Source organism: Anticarsia gemmatalis, chromosome 22 (assembly GCF_050436995.1).
Source record: "Anticarsia gemmatalis isolate Benzon Research Colony breed Stoneville strain chromosome 22, ilAntGemm2 primary, whole genome shotgun sequence".
Taxonomy (NCBI): domain Eukaryota; kingdom Metazoa; phylum Arthropoda; class Insecta; order Lepidoptera; family Erebidae; genus Anticarsia; species Anticarsia gemmatalis.
The window spans coordinates 1911604-1929253 of NC_134766.1; the positions used below are offsets into that span (position 1 = coordinate 1911604).

Genomic DNA, 17650 nt, shown 5'->3' on the forward strand with positions numbered 1-17650 from the left:
AAGCGTTCGAAACATTAGTCACCTTTACACACACACTCTATCGCGAACGAAACAACAATCGCGCGTGAAAGAGCACGCGTATAAAAGGTGTAAAAGGGGAAAGAAAAGACTACGCGCCGTGCTCATCAGTCAAGCCCGCGAAGAAAGTCGCGGGCGAAGAGCGCACCGGCTTTCCCGCGCGTAATCCTGTACGCTCCTAAGAACCAGCTCCATCATACGCAACGCATGCAAATTTATTCGTGAGGCAAAACATTTAAATTGAATTGTAATTAATTCCAAATTATTCCACCCATAATTATTCAGACTTTTATTAAAATTTCGTATTGAAAATACGTAGTTGTGTAACGGCTTTTGTTACTGACTATATCATTTATTATCCTTATTAATTTGCTTTCCAAAATCGTTTATTCGATGATTGTTTTATGTTCTAATCGCCAGTCGCTGTCAGTAAGACCTTAGCGCGAAAATTTTCTTCGAAAATACTGCTAAAAACTAGATAATTTTCAATTAAGTAAACAGAATTATAATTACAATGCCCCAAATGTATTCAGCTTAATTTTGAATTTGTTTTTCATTCACAGCAAAACACGTGTCATGACTCATGAGATGTCAGTTTTAAAAATTACGTTTTTTTACCCATTAATGTCCCACTGCAGGGCAAGGGTCTCCTCACAAACAAACATTAGGCCTTGAGTCCACCACGCTGGCCAAGTGCGGGTTGGGGACTTTGTATGCCCTCAAAAACGTATTAAACTAATTTTAGGCATGCAAAGTTTCATCACGAAAACATCGTGATGTAACCTTGCATGCCGGCAACCTTCACCGTTAGAGCCACTTGCTCTAACGGTGAAGGTTGCCGGCATGCATCATGCAGGCATCAGGCATGCATCATTATTTCTAATACACACATAACTTCAAAAAGTCATTGGTGTGTTGCCTCGGGTTCGAACGTGCAACCACTTGCATGGGAGCTTCCTTCAGATTAATAAAACGAAGAAAAACTAGTAACATTATTTATTTCAAGCTTCATTTTGTGCAATTTGTCCAAGATTTTAGGCCTATGTTTTATTCTTCATCTAATGCGTGGTTCTTTATAACTTTAGCGTAGAAGGCAGCGGAGTCACGAGGGGTGCGTGGGCGTAGCGGGTCGTTGAAGTCCACCTCGTATAGTCCGAACCGTGTACTAGAAAGGAAGAATAACATTATTATCGGTAACTTGTTGGTGGACTTCTTGCACGATTTCTCTACAGTTGGTATCGATTATCGAGAGTTTGACGTTTAAAATGTACTGCCAAAATAGTTTCTACGGAGCCCGGTAGAGGCGCTAAACAGATTTTCGTGTAAAATTTCTCGATAGCTAGCCGGTTGTTGATAGTCGATAGTGGTAGAGAATCGAGGTACTCTAGTAACTATTTAATGGAGATTTCAAATGTCAAACTGTTATTAACGAATAATATCGGGTCTAGGATATTGCACTACAGGAATACTTTGCTGTAAGACTACAGTAATTGTTAAGGTAAGAGTTTAAATAAATACCCATATCCATCAGCCCATTCAAAATTATCCATGAGGGACCATACTGTGTAGTGAGTAAGATTGATGCCTTCTTTTATTGCCAGAAGAATCTGAAATCAAGAAAAATACATTTATTGGTGCGGTGGAAGATCCAGAATCTGACCACACCCTGGATATGAAAAGGCCTCTTTAAAATTGAAATGGGATTAATATGATGTACTCGGATACTGTAAAAAGAGGCTGGGTTCTGCTGAAAGGAGATGACTGGATCCAGGGAAGGTACTAAGGTATTTGGTATTGTTTGAGTATCCAAGTATCACGTATGCTTTTATGCGAAAATATTAAGTCAAACCTACCGTGCTCCTATCCAAAAGAAATATTACATTTTGTTATGAGTCCGTTAATTTAAGGGCGGCAGATATGTCAAAGGATAAATATACCTCTCTTAAATGCACCTCAATATATTCAATACGGTCTTGATCGTTAGGTTCTCCGCGGGTTGGGTAACCGTTTTCCGTGATGAGGAACTTCATATCACCGTAGTTTTCTTTCAACCAGTGTAGTTGTTTGCGAAGACCTTCGGGGTAGATCTGAAACATGATCATTCTTCAGATTTAAGATGAATAACCGTTTTGGTCATTTGATTCCAAACTAAGGAGAATTTGTACTATGGTAACCAAATAACTGATAAACATAGGATTCGAACTTTGGAGTAAAGACTCCATTACTATGAACTAAGATATATTTTATAAGCACTCCTCTATACTAAGCCAAAGTGCATACCATAAAGATAAAGTAATAAAAGTATAAAAATTTCAAAAATAATGAGGGTATGAAACCTACCCCCAAAATAGAAACGATATTTTCCGGCCACTCTGGACGATATCCTATGACAGCGTTGATATCAGGTATGTCTCCGAAAGGCCAGGGTCCAAGTTGTTCACCTTCTTCAGCAGCACGCACTAGCATGGCACCATAGAAGTTCAGTGCGAAGTAGTCGAAAGTTCCTAGAATTAATACGATAATGGTTATCCTACTAATATTATAAATGCGAAAGTTTGTGAGTATGTATGTACGGATGTTTGTTACTCTTTCACGCAAATACTACTTCATTGATTACGATGAAATTTGATATGTAGGCAGCTGAAAACTTAGAATAACACAAAGGCTACTTTTTATCCCGGAGTTCCCAAGGGATCGGGATTTACACGGGAAGGGCTTCCACGCGGACGAAATTTAACGACGAAATTTGTTATGTTTTCATGGATAAACTACCGAACTGATTTAGATGTTTTTTTTCTAGAGAAAGTTCAGGGCCCTTAATCAAACATAAGTATTTTTTTCCAAAATAAACTCTTAAGGAGCTAAAATATGGGCCAGAATTTTTGTTCAGTTAGCTAGTATAAATAGTTAATAGGATAGTCGATATTCTTATCTGCGTTGAAATTTATAGAATAAGTAAATGGCTATGCTCTAGAACCCATCAGAAAATATAAAATAAGGAACCTTTGATGAATTCGATCTCTTCTTGAGTAAAAGCCGGGAAATTGGACTTGGAATATCCTTTCTTCTTGCTGTTCTCTTCCATGATCTTCTCTATAGCTGGTGGCCAGCCTCCTTCTTTAGAATATATTGCGTGTGAGTATCTTCCGGCCTGGAACATAACTCCCGTTTATGAAACAGTTAACAGCTGTTAACTGTAAAACTGGCAGGTTTTTGATAACGTTAACTATCTATACGTAAAATAAATTTGTTGAGAGGTCAATTCTGTACAACGAATATATAAAAAAACCAATAGGGGATTTTGAGTAACGGATATTGTTACAGAATTTGCATATTATAATTTTTTTGTCTGTCTGTCTGTTCCAGTTTCACGCAAAAACAAGTAGATGGAATGCACAGAAATTTGGTATGGGATAGAAAAATATTGATGCAACCTATAGGATACTTTTTATGGCATAAAAATTGGTAAATTTCTAGTAAATTGCAAAAAAACTGTGGAAATCCTAAACAGTACTAATCCTATTACGTAAAGTATTTGATCTTGAAAGTAATACATTCAAAGCCTTGGGATTTTTTAAAATTGAACAATATACTTACACAGTATTGAATTGCCAATTCTGCAAGATCGTGATCATCTTCTGTCCATGGTTCAAACCAAAACAATATGTTTGATAGCGATATTTCTCCTGAAAAACATATTTTATTACGTAACGTATGCAAAAACACTTATTTCAAAAAGTATTTTCGCCTTTACGATAATATAAAGTGACAAAGACATGAAGATACTTAAGAGAAAGACTTACTTAAGTGACTACTTGAGAATTCGTCTTCGAAAAAAAATGTGAAGCCACATCTCGGAAACAAGCCATATTTAGAAAAATCCAGTTTGCTTTTATATTAAAGGTTAGAATACCTTATTTGTTCACCCGACGTTTCGATTGAATTACATCGACCGTGGTCACGAGCTACGCCACGGTTGATGAACTTTTAATTTTCAATCGCGATTAAGACCCGTTGCATTATAATATTATGTGTACAAGTCTTACCATTATACATCGCTCTGAATTCTTCATCATACACTCTGTAAGCTTTAGCATGAGCAAGTAGAAGATTCTTATTACACAAATGAGTTCCATGATCAGGGCTTAAAATGCCTGGAGCCCAAGCTCCGGCGTTGTATGGAACATCACATATGGCCATCGGTTCATTGATAGTCAGCCACATCTTCACTCGGTCACCGAACAGAGAGTACGCCACTCTTGCATAGTCAGAGAACCAGTCTGCTATCAGAGGGTTGGTCCAACCACCTGGATATAAGGAAAGTTAATTATTTTTTTTACGTCACGGTATATTTTGCTCCCAATTTCATTTAGTTTAATTAAAGATTTTTGCCCATCATTATGTTATGATTAATAAAGCAATGTATTTCTTTTTAACCGACGAAAAACAAAAAAGGGGAAGGTTGTCAAGTCCACAAGTATATCTTATTTTTCCCGGTAAAAAGGTTTTGTTTGTAGAAGAACAACGTCTCAAAAATTATGTCCAAGAATGAGTTGAATATACAGTTACCAAGGTCTTGAAGATTTTGAGGCAGGTCCCAGTGGTACAGTGTAACTAAAGGCTCAATGCCTTTCTCCAGTAGACCATCGATCAGGTTGTTGTAGTATCTTGCTCCATCTTCACTGATCTTGTTCGCAAACCCATTAGGGAGAAGACGAGACCAGGATATTGAAAATCTAAAAGAAAAAGGACTGTTCAAAGCCTGTTTTTTGACCATTTTTTTATTTATTTACTAGCTGACCCGCGCAACTTTGCTTGCGTCACATAAGAGAATGAATCAAAATTTTCCCTGTTTTTTTAACATTTTTCGTTGCTACTCCGCTCCTAATGATCGTAGTGTGATGTTATATAGCCTATAGCCTTCCTCAATTAATGGGCTATCTAACACTGAAAGAATTTTTCAAATCGGACCAGTAGTTTCTGAGATTAGCGCGTTCAAACAAACAAACAAACAATCAAACAAACAAACTCTTCAGCTTTATAATATTAGTATAGATTATTAGAAATATATATCACTTGTTCCAACGGCAAAGGAAAACCATCGTGAAGCAACCTTGTATTATTATTATAATTATTAATTTATATTTATGTAGTATTTGCGGGAGATGTACCCTCAAAAATATCCCAAAGTAATGTAAAAGATAGAGCAAAGTAGAGGAGAGACGGTACCTGACAAGCCTATATAGTATACATAGCATGGAAAAGAGAGGGGTTGGGGAAACGTGAACAAGAGAAAGGTGCCGCAATTTTGTTCCTTTCAAGAAAGTTATTGAAACAATACTATGGACTGTGATGTGATACCTCCCAGATTAGGTACCAACCAATAGCAACAAAATATTAGTTTAAGTGATTACTGAAAGACACTTGACAAAATAATATGTTTTTAAGCAAATTAACACCTGTGTAATGTTGTTTTTTGAAGGCCTTGAATTTTTACAGCCTAATATCGCATGAAGTTAGGAGACTATCCTAGTAATATTATAAATACGAAAGTGAGTATGTATGTATGGATGTTTGTTACTCTTTCAGGCAAACACTACTGAATCGATTACAATGAAATTTGGTATGTAGGTAGCTGAAAACCCAGAATAACACATAGGCTACTTTTTATCCCGGAGTTCCCGAGGGAACGGAATTAACACGAAAAGGTTTTCCGCGCGGACGAAGTCGCGGTCGGCCTCAAGTTTAACAATAATAGTTTACCTGTAGTAGTGTAGTCCGAGGTCCACCATATTGTCAATGTCAGTCTGCCACAGATTATACGAGTCGCAGGCAACGTCACCGTTGGAGCCATCTGCGATATCTTCAGGTCTGGTGTGAGTGTATCTGTCCCAAATGCTTTCTCCCTTGTCTGGTAAACAATATATCATTGAACAACTCACATATTGTCATATGATTCCAAACTAAGTAGAGTCTAAGAAGTACTATGATAACCAAATAACTGATAAACATACTTATATACTTCTATATACATACTTAGCTCGGTTAACTAGGCTCGGCAAAAATACTCGTGCTCATCACACAAAGATTTGTCCCGGGTGGGACTCGAACCCTCTACATGGCGCTACGGTTATTGTGGCGAGGTAACCACGTTAACCACTGCGCCAAACGTACAGTTAATCTGATAGACTAGTTTTAATGTTCCATAACGCCTGATGTAAAATATTGAACAAACACTAATGGAACTTTTAAATATCTCACCGCTGACATTCCAGGCGCCTTCTACTTGGTACGCAGAAGTGGCTGCTCCGAACTTGAACCCTGGAGGGAACGTCCAGTCTTCTGTGCACCATGACACGCTTAGCAACGCGCTGTTGAATGTTAACGCCAAAAACACATTTTAGTATTAAAATTCGTATTCTCATTGTATCAAAAAGCTTCAGTCTGTAATAATTACAATTTCAGCATTATTTACGAAAAAAACTACATAGCCCGAGCATTTTGGATGAACTTTTTACGAGTACAAGTCTAATTATTTTTCGTCAACCCGGACACTAGACAGCTAACTAATTTTCTGGAAAACATACAAACAAATATTAACATTTCAAGAAAAATTAAGACAACTGATCTAAATTCTGATGATGATCAAACGCCTATACATTTCTTTTTTATGTAAAATTGCTGTACATCCATTTGATGTTCGATAAAAAATAGAATAAGCAATTTAACATAACAATATATCAAACGAGACTTACCCAAGCACAAGTACTTGATACCAAGCCATTTTGGCAAGTCTAAAATTGTTTCTATTTTTATAGAAATTTAATGGCAATATTAACTAGTGGATTTCAAGGACTTGGCTTATTTTTTTCAAAATTTATTGTGATACAACATTTTGCTAATTCATTTTTTAAAAGGCAATCCTGTTTATTGTTCTCTAAATCAGCATTTCAATGAAAGTGATTAAGTTTTTTACAATATACCATCAGTAGAAGACTATCAATGCTTTACTCTGGGGTGACAAATGAGGGTTTTACTAAGTTAAAGTTTGAGGCGCCCATAGCCAGTTGCGCTCACCGGTCGGTAAACGATCTGTGGGTTAAGCAAACGTTGGCGCGGTCATTCCATACATGGGTGACCGCATAGTGGTATTTGAACTAGGCTTCTCCGTGCTTCGGAGGGCACGTAAAAAGTCGGTCCCGGCTGGTGTCTACTAAGATAACAGTCGTTAAGCCACGGCTTGAACAACTCCGACACTATGTTGACCACTAACCATACGATAAACATAAACAAACTAAGTTAAAAAAATATTGATACAATTTTGTATTAGACAAACATACAAATTATTCTGAATACATATGAATAAAGATTACTTTACAAGAGGATTGTTGATAAGATAGATCTTGACAGATCTTATATTTATCATCATTTTATCCTCAATAACTTTTCGGTTATCGTTGTTAGCCGGAAATATAAAGTCACTTGAAACACCTGTCAAATGCATTGAATTGTCGTTAAGGCTTAGCGAATTGCATCGCGATATGCACAAGTGGTATTTCCTTTATGATGCACGTTGAGTCAGGGAAAGCCGGCCTCTTGCTGGTACTTCTTCAATTATTGGAATTTTCAATTGTAAGTTCAAAATTATAAAACAATGGAATCCGTTTAGATTTAAATTGAATAAAACGTTTATAATTAATTTTGTATCATTTATTATGTTGTTGTCATAATTACGAAAATAATTTTAAATTTTATATACCGTAATACTATGTCAGAACGGGCACCTTTTGTTTTGAAGTGCCGATAATTGGTCACTTTACCCTACATGCGTTGCAGCAGTGGCCGAGTCATCACGTGCTCAGCGCAGCCAACCAATACGTGACTTGTAAATAATAATATTATTTCATTCAGCAAAACGCGAGCCTTTGCTCTGTACTAGCGAACGAAATAATCTCTGGATCTCCTCTTGTTCACCTTACTTTATGGTTGTAAGTAATAATTACTTAAAGGTGTCTACATTTAAATGAAACGTTTCTGAATCCTGAAAAGATTGCAAACTACATATGTATACTATAGCACTTATTCCACTAGCAACATTTTTATGTATTTTTTGTACGATGGCTCCATATTTATTATGTGAATGAAATACAAAACAAAAAGTATGGTTTTGCCATAACACAACTACAAATATGACTTAAACTTGATTGTATTTAAATTGTAACTTATTCATCATATCAACTATCTCGTAAAAGAAAGAGTTTTACATTTACGAAATTGCATTATTAAAGGATCATCATAAAGTCTATTATTTTACTGTCTTAGATTAGTTATCGGACCACTGTGGCACGTGTCGCGTGTGCCAAAAATGGGCTAAAGCATGTAGAGTACAGTGAGTACATACCTACATAATATGAATAATATCATAATGACTGTCGCACGCGAAAATGTGGCAGTGGCGTATGAAATACACCCACGTTTCTCCATTAACAATGTTAGCTCCATGTAACAAGGGGTGAACCTATTGCCATTTACCGGGCACGTTACCAAATACCGGACGTGCGGATTAATATTAAGAAAAAAAAATCTAACAACAATCAGCAAAAGCTAGTACTTTGCCCGACTCGGGAATCGAACTCGAGACCACGTCATCGGCAGCCGAATACACTACTGATCGTGCCACAGGCAGATGAAATAACAAAAGTATAAAAAAATACCTATTAATATCCCACTGTTGGACAAGGGTCTCCTCCCGTAATGAGGGAGGGTCTTGAATGAAGGAGGAGGTAAGGTCTTGAGTCCACCTCGCTGGCCAATTGCGGGTTGCGAACTTAACAAAAGTATGAAGGGTAAAAAATACGAAACATAAAAATATGCATATATTTATTTCTGATCGATATTTCTTCGTAAACTACGATTCTGCGCTAATGGTGAGGGTCTTGATGACATTCGCGTAGTATCTCGCTGAGGCGCGGGCAGTGCGCGTGCGCAGAGGGTCAGCGAAGTCCACCTGGTATAAGCCATATTTGACGCTGAAATGACCAAAGATTAGATTAAGAATGTTGTACTCAAGCACTATGTTAAGTGCTTCTTTGGGGCAACGCTCACTATGTTATTATTATTTTTTATTCTGAGTTACATCGGGTCAAAAGATTTTTCAGTATTTTTCTATCATGCAAATTTCAGTTCTCTACCGAAGAACGTTATGGGGGATTTTCAAACTTCCGACCCTAAAGTGTCCTCAGTTTGCTCATGGGTACTGGTAACCTCTCTGATATGTTAATTATTTAATTAAGTACATATGTATACTTACGAATAACCATTGGTCCACTCGAAGTTGTCCATTAGAGCCCAGGCTGTGTAGTGAGTTAGATTGATACCGTCTTCTTTGATCGCTAGTATAAGCTGCAACGAAAAAAAAAAAAGAAACATTTTACAGTGATTTTAAAATAAATAAAAAGTAAAAAAACATTCAGTTTGCTCCCGGAATAGGAGAAGGTTGCGATTGAAGGACACCTTTCCCTCCCCAAGAGTTCTATTTAACAGCAGAGAAGCTTCAAACATTTCCATATTCACAAAAATACGAACGATTTCCTTAAAATTGTTGAGCTAAATAATTAAATCACTTTGTCTTTTCTACCTCCGTCTGACCTCCCTCATACAAGATAACTGAGTCTGGACCTAGTAAATGAATTAGAATTTTATATTATTCCCTTAAAAACGTACTTAATTTAAGTCGTAATTTACCTGCTTGAAGAGCGCTTGGTAAAAGGCTATCCTGTCATGATCGTCCAAGCCTCCCAGATTGGGATACCCGTTCTCTGTGATAAGGATCTTCATGTCATCATAGTTCTTCTTCAACCAGGCCATCTGGCGGCGAGCACCTTCGGGATTAAGCTGTCCATAACAAATCAATATTTTAATTATACATAGGATTATGTACCTACACTTTTATTTTTTCTATATTTCTCTTTTTGTAACTCATTACTCGTGTACTCTCATAGGTCTCTCACAGAATGAGGGAGGGGTTAAACCTTTAGCTCACCATGCTGACTGAGTGCGTAGTGGGGACTACAATAATATACTATACTTTATTACTATCTACTTATTATTGTGTTATTAGACTCTACAGTAATTAATTCGGGATTGGACAAAAAATCATGACATGTTTTTCTGCAAAGAAATTTCAAATATTGCGCCAATCTTCGTGTGGACCAAATGTGTGCCACATAATATTTATCTTTACCTGTAATATAATACATTAGTCACATCAATTTGATTGACGTATTTTGTACATTGCACACGCAACAAAGGTCAGTGGTTTGACTTTGTTCGTCTTTACGTGTTTTATCAAAACATCATAACAATCATATATTTAAACTTCAGATTGCAATGCGATTTGTGATCAATAAAGTGATCATGCTTTTTACACTTAAATAAACAGAGACAATATTTTCCCTTTTAAAAAAATCCAAAGCTCTATAAATTAACACTTTTGTAGCGGGGGCTTTCAAAAAACACACAAACAACAGACATTAAGTACAATCAGACCCTAAACAACTTTTCGTGTAAAATCTAACCCACGACCTCTCTACAGTGATGACGGTAAAGCGACTGCATTTACCTCTGCGTCACTGAGGGCAGATTACACCTTAGATTTCTGTTGGTTTCTGGTTACTTAGAATTACTTTCTTCTTACATTGACATCTCTGGCTTACGGCGGTCGACCGTTATATACACTAATATTCTATGTAAAACTACCCAGTGACGCAGCCTTTTTTGGGACCACAGTACAGAGCCGATTTAGCATAGAAGAAACGTAGGACGCAGAAAAGTCTTTCATCATCATCATCATCATTGGCCTGTGTCCATCTATTGCAGATGATTCAGGTGGCGTCAGATAGAGGAATATTTGTAATGAAAAGTCTTTACTTACATAGAAACCAGTGAGATTAGTAGCGGTCCATTCTTCGCGATGTCCAAACACGGCGTTCAGGTCAGGAATACCATACAACGGATAGGAACCCACGTCCTCACCTTCGGACGCAGTGCGAACGGTGAACGACATGTAGTAGTTTAGCGCGTAGAAGTCGTATGTTCCTGCGGATATGATATTTTTATACTTATTATAAGTCCTTTCAATTTGGTCGATCTTCGTGCTGAAATGGTTAAGGTGGTCTACAAGTAGCTTCTACTACCACAAAAGATAATTAGTGTAATTCTTGCACAGAACAAATATTTGTGTCAGTATTCCGGTTGTATTTATGCCTGTTGTTTGTATTACTTGTATTACTTGCTCAACAAAATATTTTAATAAGAAATTTCTTAAATAAAGTCCTAAACCAATGTATCTTATTGAAGACATAATGATTACCTCACCCTGAGAAGAGACCCTCACCGAATGGTGGAAAATTAATTAGTTTTTGTTTACCTCTGATAAGTTCAATCTCTTCTTGAGTGAAGGCAGGTAAATTGGATGTTAGGAATCCTTTCTTCAGACTGTTCTCTTCTATAAGCTTCTCAATAGCTGGTGGCCAGCCTCCTTCTTTGGAATATATTGGATGAGAGTATCTGCCGGTCTTTTAAAAAAGTACTTTTTATTATAGGAAACGTATATGAAGACCTAACAGTAATACAGTATTTGTACCTATTTTAAAAAGAGCTAAAAAGGTGTTTGCAGTTTATATCACATTTTATAGGCAATTTACCCAGCTGCGGGCTGCCACATAAAGTGGAAATACCCTGCAACATTTGACACGTCGAATCAATCCCGAAACTTCATGTTCGACTGTTGCAAATTCTTGTACTAGGGCTAAAGAGAGAAAACAAAAACGTTCTCATAGTGTGAGAGCAACACGCTCAATGTAGGAGAGAGCTTACAGCTTTATTTCGATCATGTACTTACATTGTATTGTCTGCCAAGTTCGGCTAAATCTGCGTCAGCTTCACGCTCCGGTTCATACCACATCAACTGATTGGCTATAGATACTTCACCTGAAAATGAAATAGGTATTCTTCTAACTCAAAGATCACAAAGGTCATTTTCGACATTCCTTCATAACGTGACACTGATCGTAACTGTGCAACGGTATTTCTAGGCATGCCGTGACATTTTCAAGCATGCCGATGCATCCCTGCTTTTATTAAGTTTACGACAGATGATGAAAACACGCGAAAGCTTTTCATTTACTACAAAAAATTATGAAAAAATTCCAAAGCATCCCGCGAAATTCCAACGCAGTCCGGTAAATTACAAAGCCTCCATTATTTTAACACATATTAAGATATACAACTAACCTTGGTACATAGCTTTGAATTCATTTTCATACACTCTGTAAGCCTTAGCATGAGCCAGCAGAATATACTTATTGCACAAATAAGTTCCATGGTCGGGGCTTAATACACCAGGAGCCATTATAGCAGTGTTGTATGCAAGGTCACAGATCATGATGGGCTCGTTGATAGTCAGCCAGATCTTCACTCGGTCACCGAACAGAGAGTACGCCACTCTCGCGTAGTCAGCGAACCAGTCTGCTATCAGAGGGTTGGTGAAACCACCTGGATGCAAAAAGAACAGAAAATTCTGAGGCTATCTTATGCACTCATAACTTTTAAACCCTCGCATGTCTAATTAATATATAATAAAATACGGGAATTAACGCGAACACGTATTTTACCTTATAATGTGCCACCAAATTTGGCAATTGGGCAAATGTTACCAGTCAGCCTGCGACCACGGCGAGTGCAACTGTGACTGTCCAGATCATTTCATTACTTAAACGCACTCAGTCTCAGTCTTGCTACAATCTTATACTTACTACTACTTTTATTTATAACCTCGTCATAATAGTAAAAGTAGTCACTACGACGCCATTGATATGTTTATATCATGGGCTTAATTACAAAATAATATAATCATAACTTGAACATCGCTTAATTTTATTGTATGTTTCTAAAAATTCTCGCTATATAAGTAGCAGTATGTAAAAAATAAGAAAACCAATTTTGTAATACTTTTCCTTACCAAGATCCTGTAAAGTCTGTGGTAAATCTAAGTGGAACAAAGTGACCATAGGTTCAATGCCTTTAGCCAGTAGACCATCGATCAGGTTGTTGTAGTATCTCTTGCCGTCCTCACTGGTGTAGTTCGCGAAGCCAGACGGGAGGAGACGTGGCCAAGATATTGAGAACCTGTAGTGAGAAAAACTTTAGTAATTGTAAAAAAGACGAGTTTCCTGCTAGTCAGTCTCATAAGTTAATTAATGTTTGTAATATTCTCTTTTTCCTTTCATTCCTTGGACATATTATTATGTTAAGTAGGACTGGAAAACATTACAGCCCAAAATTGACAGCCATTCGTCGCATTATATGGAAAAGACTTTCTGACCCATGTCAATTACTTTTAATATGCCGTCATTTATTTAGCTTACTAAGCAATAAACTTAAGCTCCAAACCTTCTACATTATCGATAGAGTATCAAAAATCAACACCTTATCAAATACTGGTATTTTCGTTTCTAATCACATTAGAAGTGTGTATTGTTGCTATGAAAACGGGTGGTACTCTTAAAATATCAAGGATTAGATTATATATCCCCCCGAGGCAAGATATACGCAAAAATATTACTAGGGTCGTAAAAGTCTTATAAGCTTATCGATTAGATAATATATTATAAATATATTATATAAGTATTTTTTGCATCTCCAAATGAGTCATGTCCAATACAAATTAGCTCAAACGCATTATAGGGTAGGATGCACTAGCTAAACTTCCTTTCTCACGAACAAGTTTAGTCTTTTTTAATCAATTATGAGCCACGATGTGACCTCGTGTGACTTTTCTACTCAATTAATGCGATACTGTCAGTTTCGGACTGCGCACAAAAATACATGTTCCTTAAATTTAGGTTTACTAGAGGGATTAATTAGTATATGTATTATTACACTAAAAAAAAATGATAACATTAACTCCCACTGTCTACTACCGACAACTGGCTAGCTATCGATAAATTTTGAATGAAAATCTGATCAGCGCCGCTACCGGGCGTCGCAGGAACTATTTTGGCAGTGCATTTTAAATGTCTAACTTTCGACACTCGACAGTACCGACTGTAGAGAATCGCGCTACATGTTTGGGAATAAAAAAATATATCCGCTTGTAAATAAAATACCTGTAAAAGTTCAGTCCAAGCTCTGCTGCTTTCTCCACGTCAGTCTCCCAAAGATGGTATGAGTCAGCCGATACGTCAGCATTAGAACAGTCCGCGATCACATCAGGCTTGTCGTGCACAAACTTATCCCAAATGCTTTGGGATTTGTCTGAAAAAGTATCATCATCTTGTAACAAATCCATACTATCCATACTAATATTATTAATGCTAAAGTAACTCTGTCTGTGTGTCTGTCTGTTACTCAATCACGCCTAAACTACTGAACCAATTTGCATGAAATTGGTAAGGAGATATTTTGATACCCAAGAAAGGACATAGGCTACTTTTTATCCCGGGAAAATGACGCATTAAATATTCAGGTGGCGGACGCAGTCGCGGGTAAAAGCTAGTGTGTTATAAAAGATCCATGTAATGTATGACTGAATGTGGAAGAAACAAAAGTTTTTGCAAGATTTAGAGCTAGCCACCCCTTGCGACTTTTGGTACAATGACTGTTCGTTACTTATTAAGTCTAGGGATAAGTATGGAGATGAGCGCAGATTACGACGTGACAATTGGATAGGTTAGTCACTTAGAACGTTGTAAATATTCATAAGCTTGCCGACACACGCGACCGAAACCGGCACCTGAAAGTTTATGTGCGCTCGACTGTCGTACGCAACGACCTCAGCGTAAAGGAAGTCTCATACAGGGAACTTACCACTCTTTTTCAGGAGCTTCCAGATTCACGCACGTGAATCTTCAGAGTGGTGAGTTCATTTCCAATATTTATTCCTTACCAATATTTCTACACGCGCGCTCTTTTGCACACGATCTCTGTTTTACGACAGAGTGACTATCAAATGAACTTGCTATAATCCCGGACTATCAACTATACAAGTATTGAAATCAACAAAGACATTTTAGGTCTCACCGCTGACATTCCAGGCGCCTTCTACTTGGAACGAAGAAGTGGCTGCTCCAAACTTGAACCCTGGAGGGAACGTCCAGTCTTCTGTGCACCATGACACGCCTAACAGCGCGCTGTGGAATAGGTCGTGATTGAATTTTAAAAACGAAATATCTTAGCTTAGTGATCGAAAAAAACAGTTTCATAATTTATGACTGGCTATTGAAAATCAGATGCTTGACCATTGTATTCTTTATTTAAAATGATACATAGATACTGTTAGTAGACTACTAGACTCTAGCGAAGGCCTGAAGAGTGAAGAGTACATTGTTGTTTTTATCTATTATTTATTTAAACAACAATTCTTTTTATTCAACAAGATTGTTCTAAGGGGCCATTGCTCCTTGCGTTAGATGCACTTCTAGAAAATCAACTATTTTTTTTTCTCGAGGAGTTTTTTGGCACAATTACTTGATTCATAGCGCATAGATTTTAAATCAATATGTGCAAAGTATGGCAGAACAGAGAAACCCTGAATTTTCGATGTACTTGTTAAAACTTGTTTCGATATATTAGTTATATGTACGCGTAAATGATGCAATATTTATGGAACACACTCAAAATAACGTAATCTTTTTTATAAATAACTTAAGATAAATAATAATATAATCCAAACAAATCAGATGCTCACCAAAACGCGGCTATTCGATACCAGATCATAGCGATAACTGAACAGAAACTATGTATCAAACTAAATGTTTTATTGACAGATAAAGTAATTAGATAAATGTTTTTATTGACCATTATTTGTAACTATTACACGAGTTTTGTTTGTAAGTTTGTAGAATTAGTAACAAACAGCTGATAAGTTGATAAGTTATTCTTACATGGAAAGGCGGATCTCGTCGATTTTTTTATAGTATGGTTAGTGGGATGCATATAAGCATCCATAGCCAACCGAGTGGTATAAGTTGGCACCTCCCACGCAATTGGTCGACGGTTCGAGCCCGAGGCATCACACCAATGACTTTTGAAAGTTATGTGTGTATTAGAAATAATTATCACTTGCTCTAACGGGGAAGGGAAACATCGTAAAGAAACCTTTCATGCCTAAAATTTGTTCACTGCTGGTTGCGCTTACCGGTCGGCAAACGATTTACCGACCGGTTAGTGCAACCGTATATATATAACATATTCTTCCTTATCGTTATAAAGAGGGTTCTCTTTTCTTGCTAATTTTACATATGCGAATCTCTGTCTGCCAGTTGTGTCTAGACCACAAACAAGGGATATCTTTTTTACAAATATAAGTCAGTTTTATTCCGGAAATTCCACGGCGACTATGCGCTTTATAAGTTATAAAAATAAATGCCATGCGGTCGGAATTTTGGGCAAGAGTAGATGATTCAAGCAGTTATTTAATATTGTGCAATAAATATTATCGCTTCTTTGTATGAAAACAATTAATTAAAATGTATTTTTTATACATTTCGATGTCAATAAATAACATACATGATATTACGCCTATTAAACCTGAAGTTGTACGTTTCGCCATTGACGATGTTAGCCCCATATATCAGGGGGCGAGGCTATTGCCATATACCGGGTACGCTACCAAACTCTGAGCTTATAATGACAATAAATATTCTTATATAATTATTATGTAGGTAATATTCTTATTAAAAGACCAATAATAATTTGCCTGACCTGAGAATCGAACCCGTGAGATGTCAATTTGATACTAAAATCCAATGTAGTACAGTCAACTTTGGTAACTTTGAATCATTTGGGCAACATTGAACGTGGGAATTTGAACTAGTTTCGATTATTTTGTCATATGAAACCAACAAAATTGATAAAAGTTTGCAAAAATAAAATGAATCTTTATCAATTGTGTTGGTTTCATATGAAAAAATAATAGAAACTAGTTCAAATTCCCACGTTCAATGTTACACAAATGATTCAAAGTTACCCAAGTTGACTGTAGATCTACTTTTGTTGTCAAAAAGTTGATATAATTTTATAACCGTTCTTTTTAATTTAATTCTATTTACGGCGGTGATCTGTTAAAATATAATAAGGTCATCCTGTATTGCGATTTTTTATCGAAAATGATTGGAACTAATTATGAAGTACACTTCCAAACTCGATGGACTGAAGAAAATCATGCTACAAATCTGTGACTTATCCAAATGTATTATTTATTTATTTACGTTAACATATCGTTTTTATTTATTTATATACTAATATTATAAAACTGCAGAGTTTGTTTGTTCCATTTGGGAATTTTGTTTGTTTGAACGCGCTAATCTCAGAAACTACTGGTCCGATTCGAAAAATTCTTTTTGTCACTGTTAGATAGCCCATTTATCGAGGAAGGCTATATGCTATATATCATAACGCTACGACCAATAGGAGCAGAGTACCAGTAGAAAATGTTACAAAAACGGGGAAAATTACGACCCATTCTCTCTTATGTGACGCAAGCGAAGTTGCGCGGGTCAGCTAGTTTATCTTAAAGTTAGGTGTCAATGTCATTGATGAATTAATCTTATCTACAAAATTTCTAACATTG

At 36.7% G+C, this 17650-nt stretch overlaps 2 protein-coding genes across 2 annotated transcripts; both read right to left on the reverse strand.

Annotated features, from left to right (window-relative positions):
- Positions 1–1007: 1007 nt before the first annotated feature.
- On the reverse strand, positions 1008–6808 carry LOC142982697 (myrosinase 1-like). Its single transcript, XM_076129335.1, has 11 exons — positions 6774–6808; positions 6280–6389; positions 5782–5929; positions 4588–4754; positions 4065–4325; positions 3616–3704; positions 3022–3169; positions 2359–2522; positions 1956–2105; positions 1537–1625; positions 1008–1183 (listed from the first exon to the last, which is right to left on the reverse strand). The coding sequence occupies exons 1-11, from the start codon at positions 6800–6802 to the stop codon at positions 1066–1068; spliced, it is 1473 nt and encodes a 490-aa protein (XP_075985450.1). The 5' UTR covers positions 6803–6808; the 3' UTR covers positions 1008–1065.
- Positions 6809–8801: 1993 nt separating this feature from the next.
- On the reverse strand, positions 8802–15803 carry LOC142982695 (myrosinase 1-like). Its single transcript, XM_076129333.1, has 11 exons — positions 15767–15803; positions 15100–15209; positions 14187–14334; positions 13040–13206; positions 12313–12573; positions 11921–12009; positions 11447–11594; positions 10952–11115; positions 9763–9912; positions 9329–9420; positions 8802–9047 (listed from the first exon to the last, which is right to left on the reverse strand). Exons 1-11 carry the CDS (start codon positions 15793–15795, stop codon positions 8927–8929), a joined length of 1479 nt encoding a protein of 492 aa, XP_075985448.1. The 5' UTR covers positions 15796–15803; the 3' UTR covers positions 8802–8926.
- Between the last annotated feature and the right edge of the window lie 1847 nt (positions 15804–17650).

What these genes read in the sequence shown, in the direction of transcription:
- LOC142982695 (XM_076129333.1), bottom strand. Translation starts at nt 15,795, where the DNA reads ATGATCTGGTATCGAATAGCCGCGTTTTG. An exon ending in TATCGAATAGCCGCGTTTTG is followed by an intron (nt 15,210 to 15,766) that starts GTGAGCATCTGA and finishes CCTATTCCACAG; the next exon opens with CGCGCTGTTAGGCGTGTCAT. An exon ending in GAGTGGACCAATGGTTATTC is followed by an intron (nt 9,048 to 9,328) that starts GTAAGTATACAT and finishes TGGTCATTTCAG; the next exon opens with CGTCAAATATGGCTTATACC.
- LOC142982697 (XM_076129335.1), bottom strand. Translation starts at nt 6,802, where the DNA reads ATGGCTTGGTATCAAGTACTTGTGCTTGG. An exon ending in TATCAAGTACTTGTGCTTGG is followed by an intron (nt 6,390 to 6,773) that starts GTAAGTCTCGTT and finishes AACATTCAACAG; the next exon opens with CGCGTTGCTAAGCGTGTCAT. An exon ending in AGGCGCCTGGAATGTCAGCG is followed by an intron (nt 5,930 to 6,279) that starts GTGAGATATTTA and finishes ATTGTTTACCAG; the next exon opens with ACAAGGGAGAAAGCATTTGG.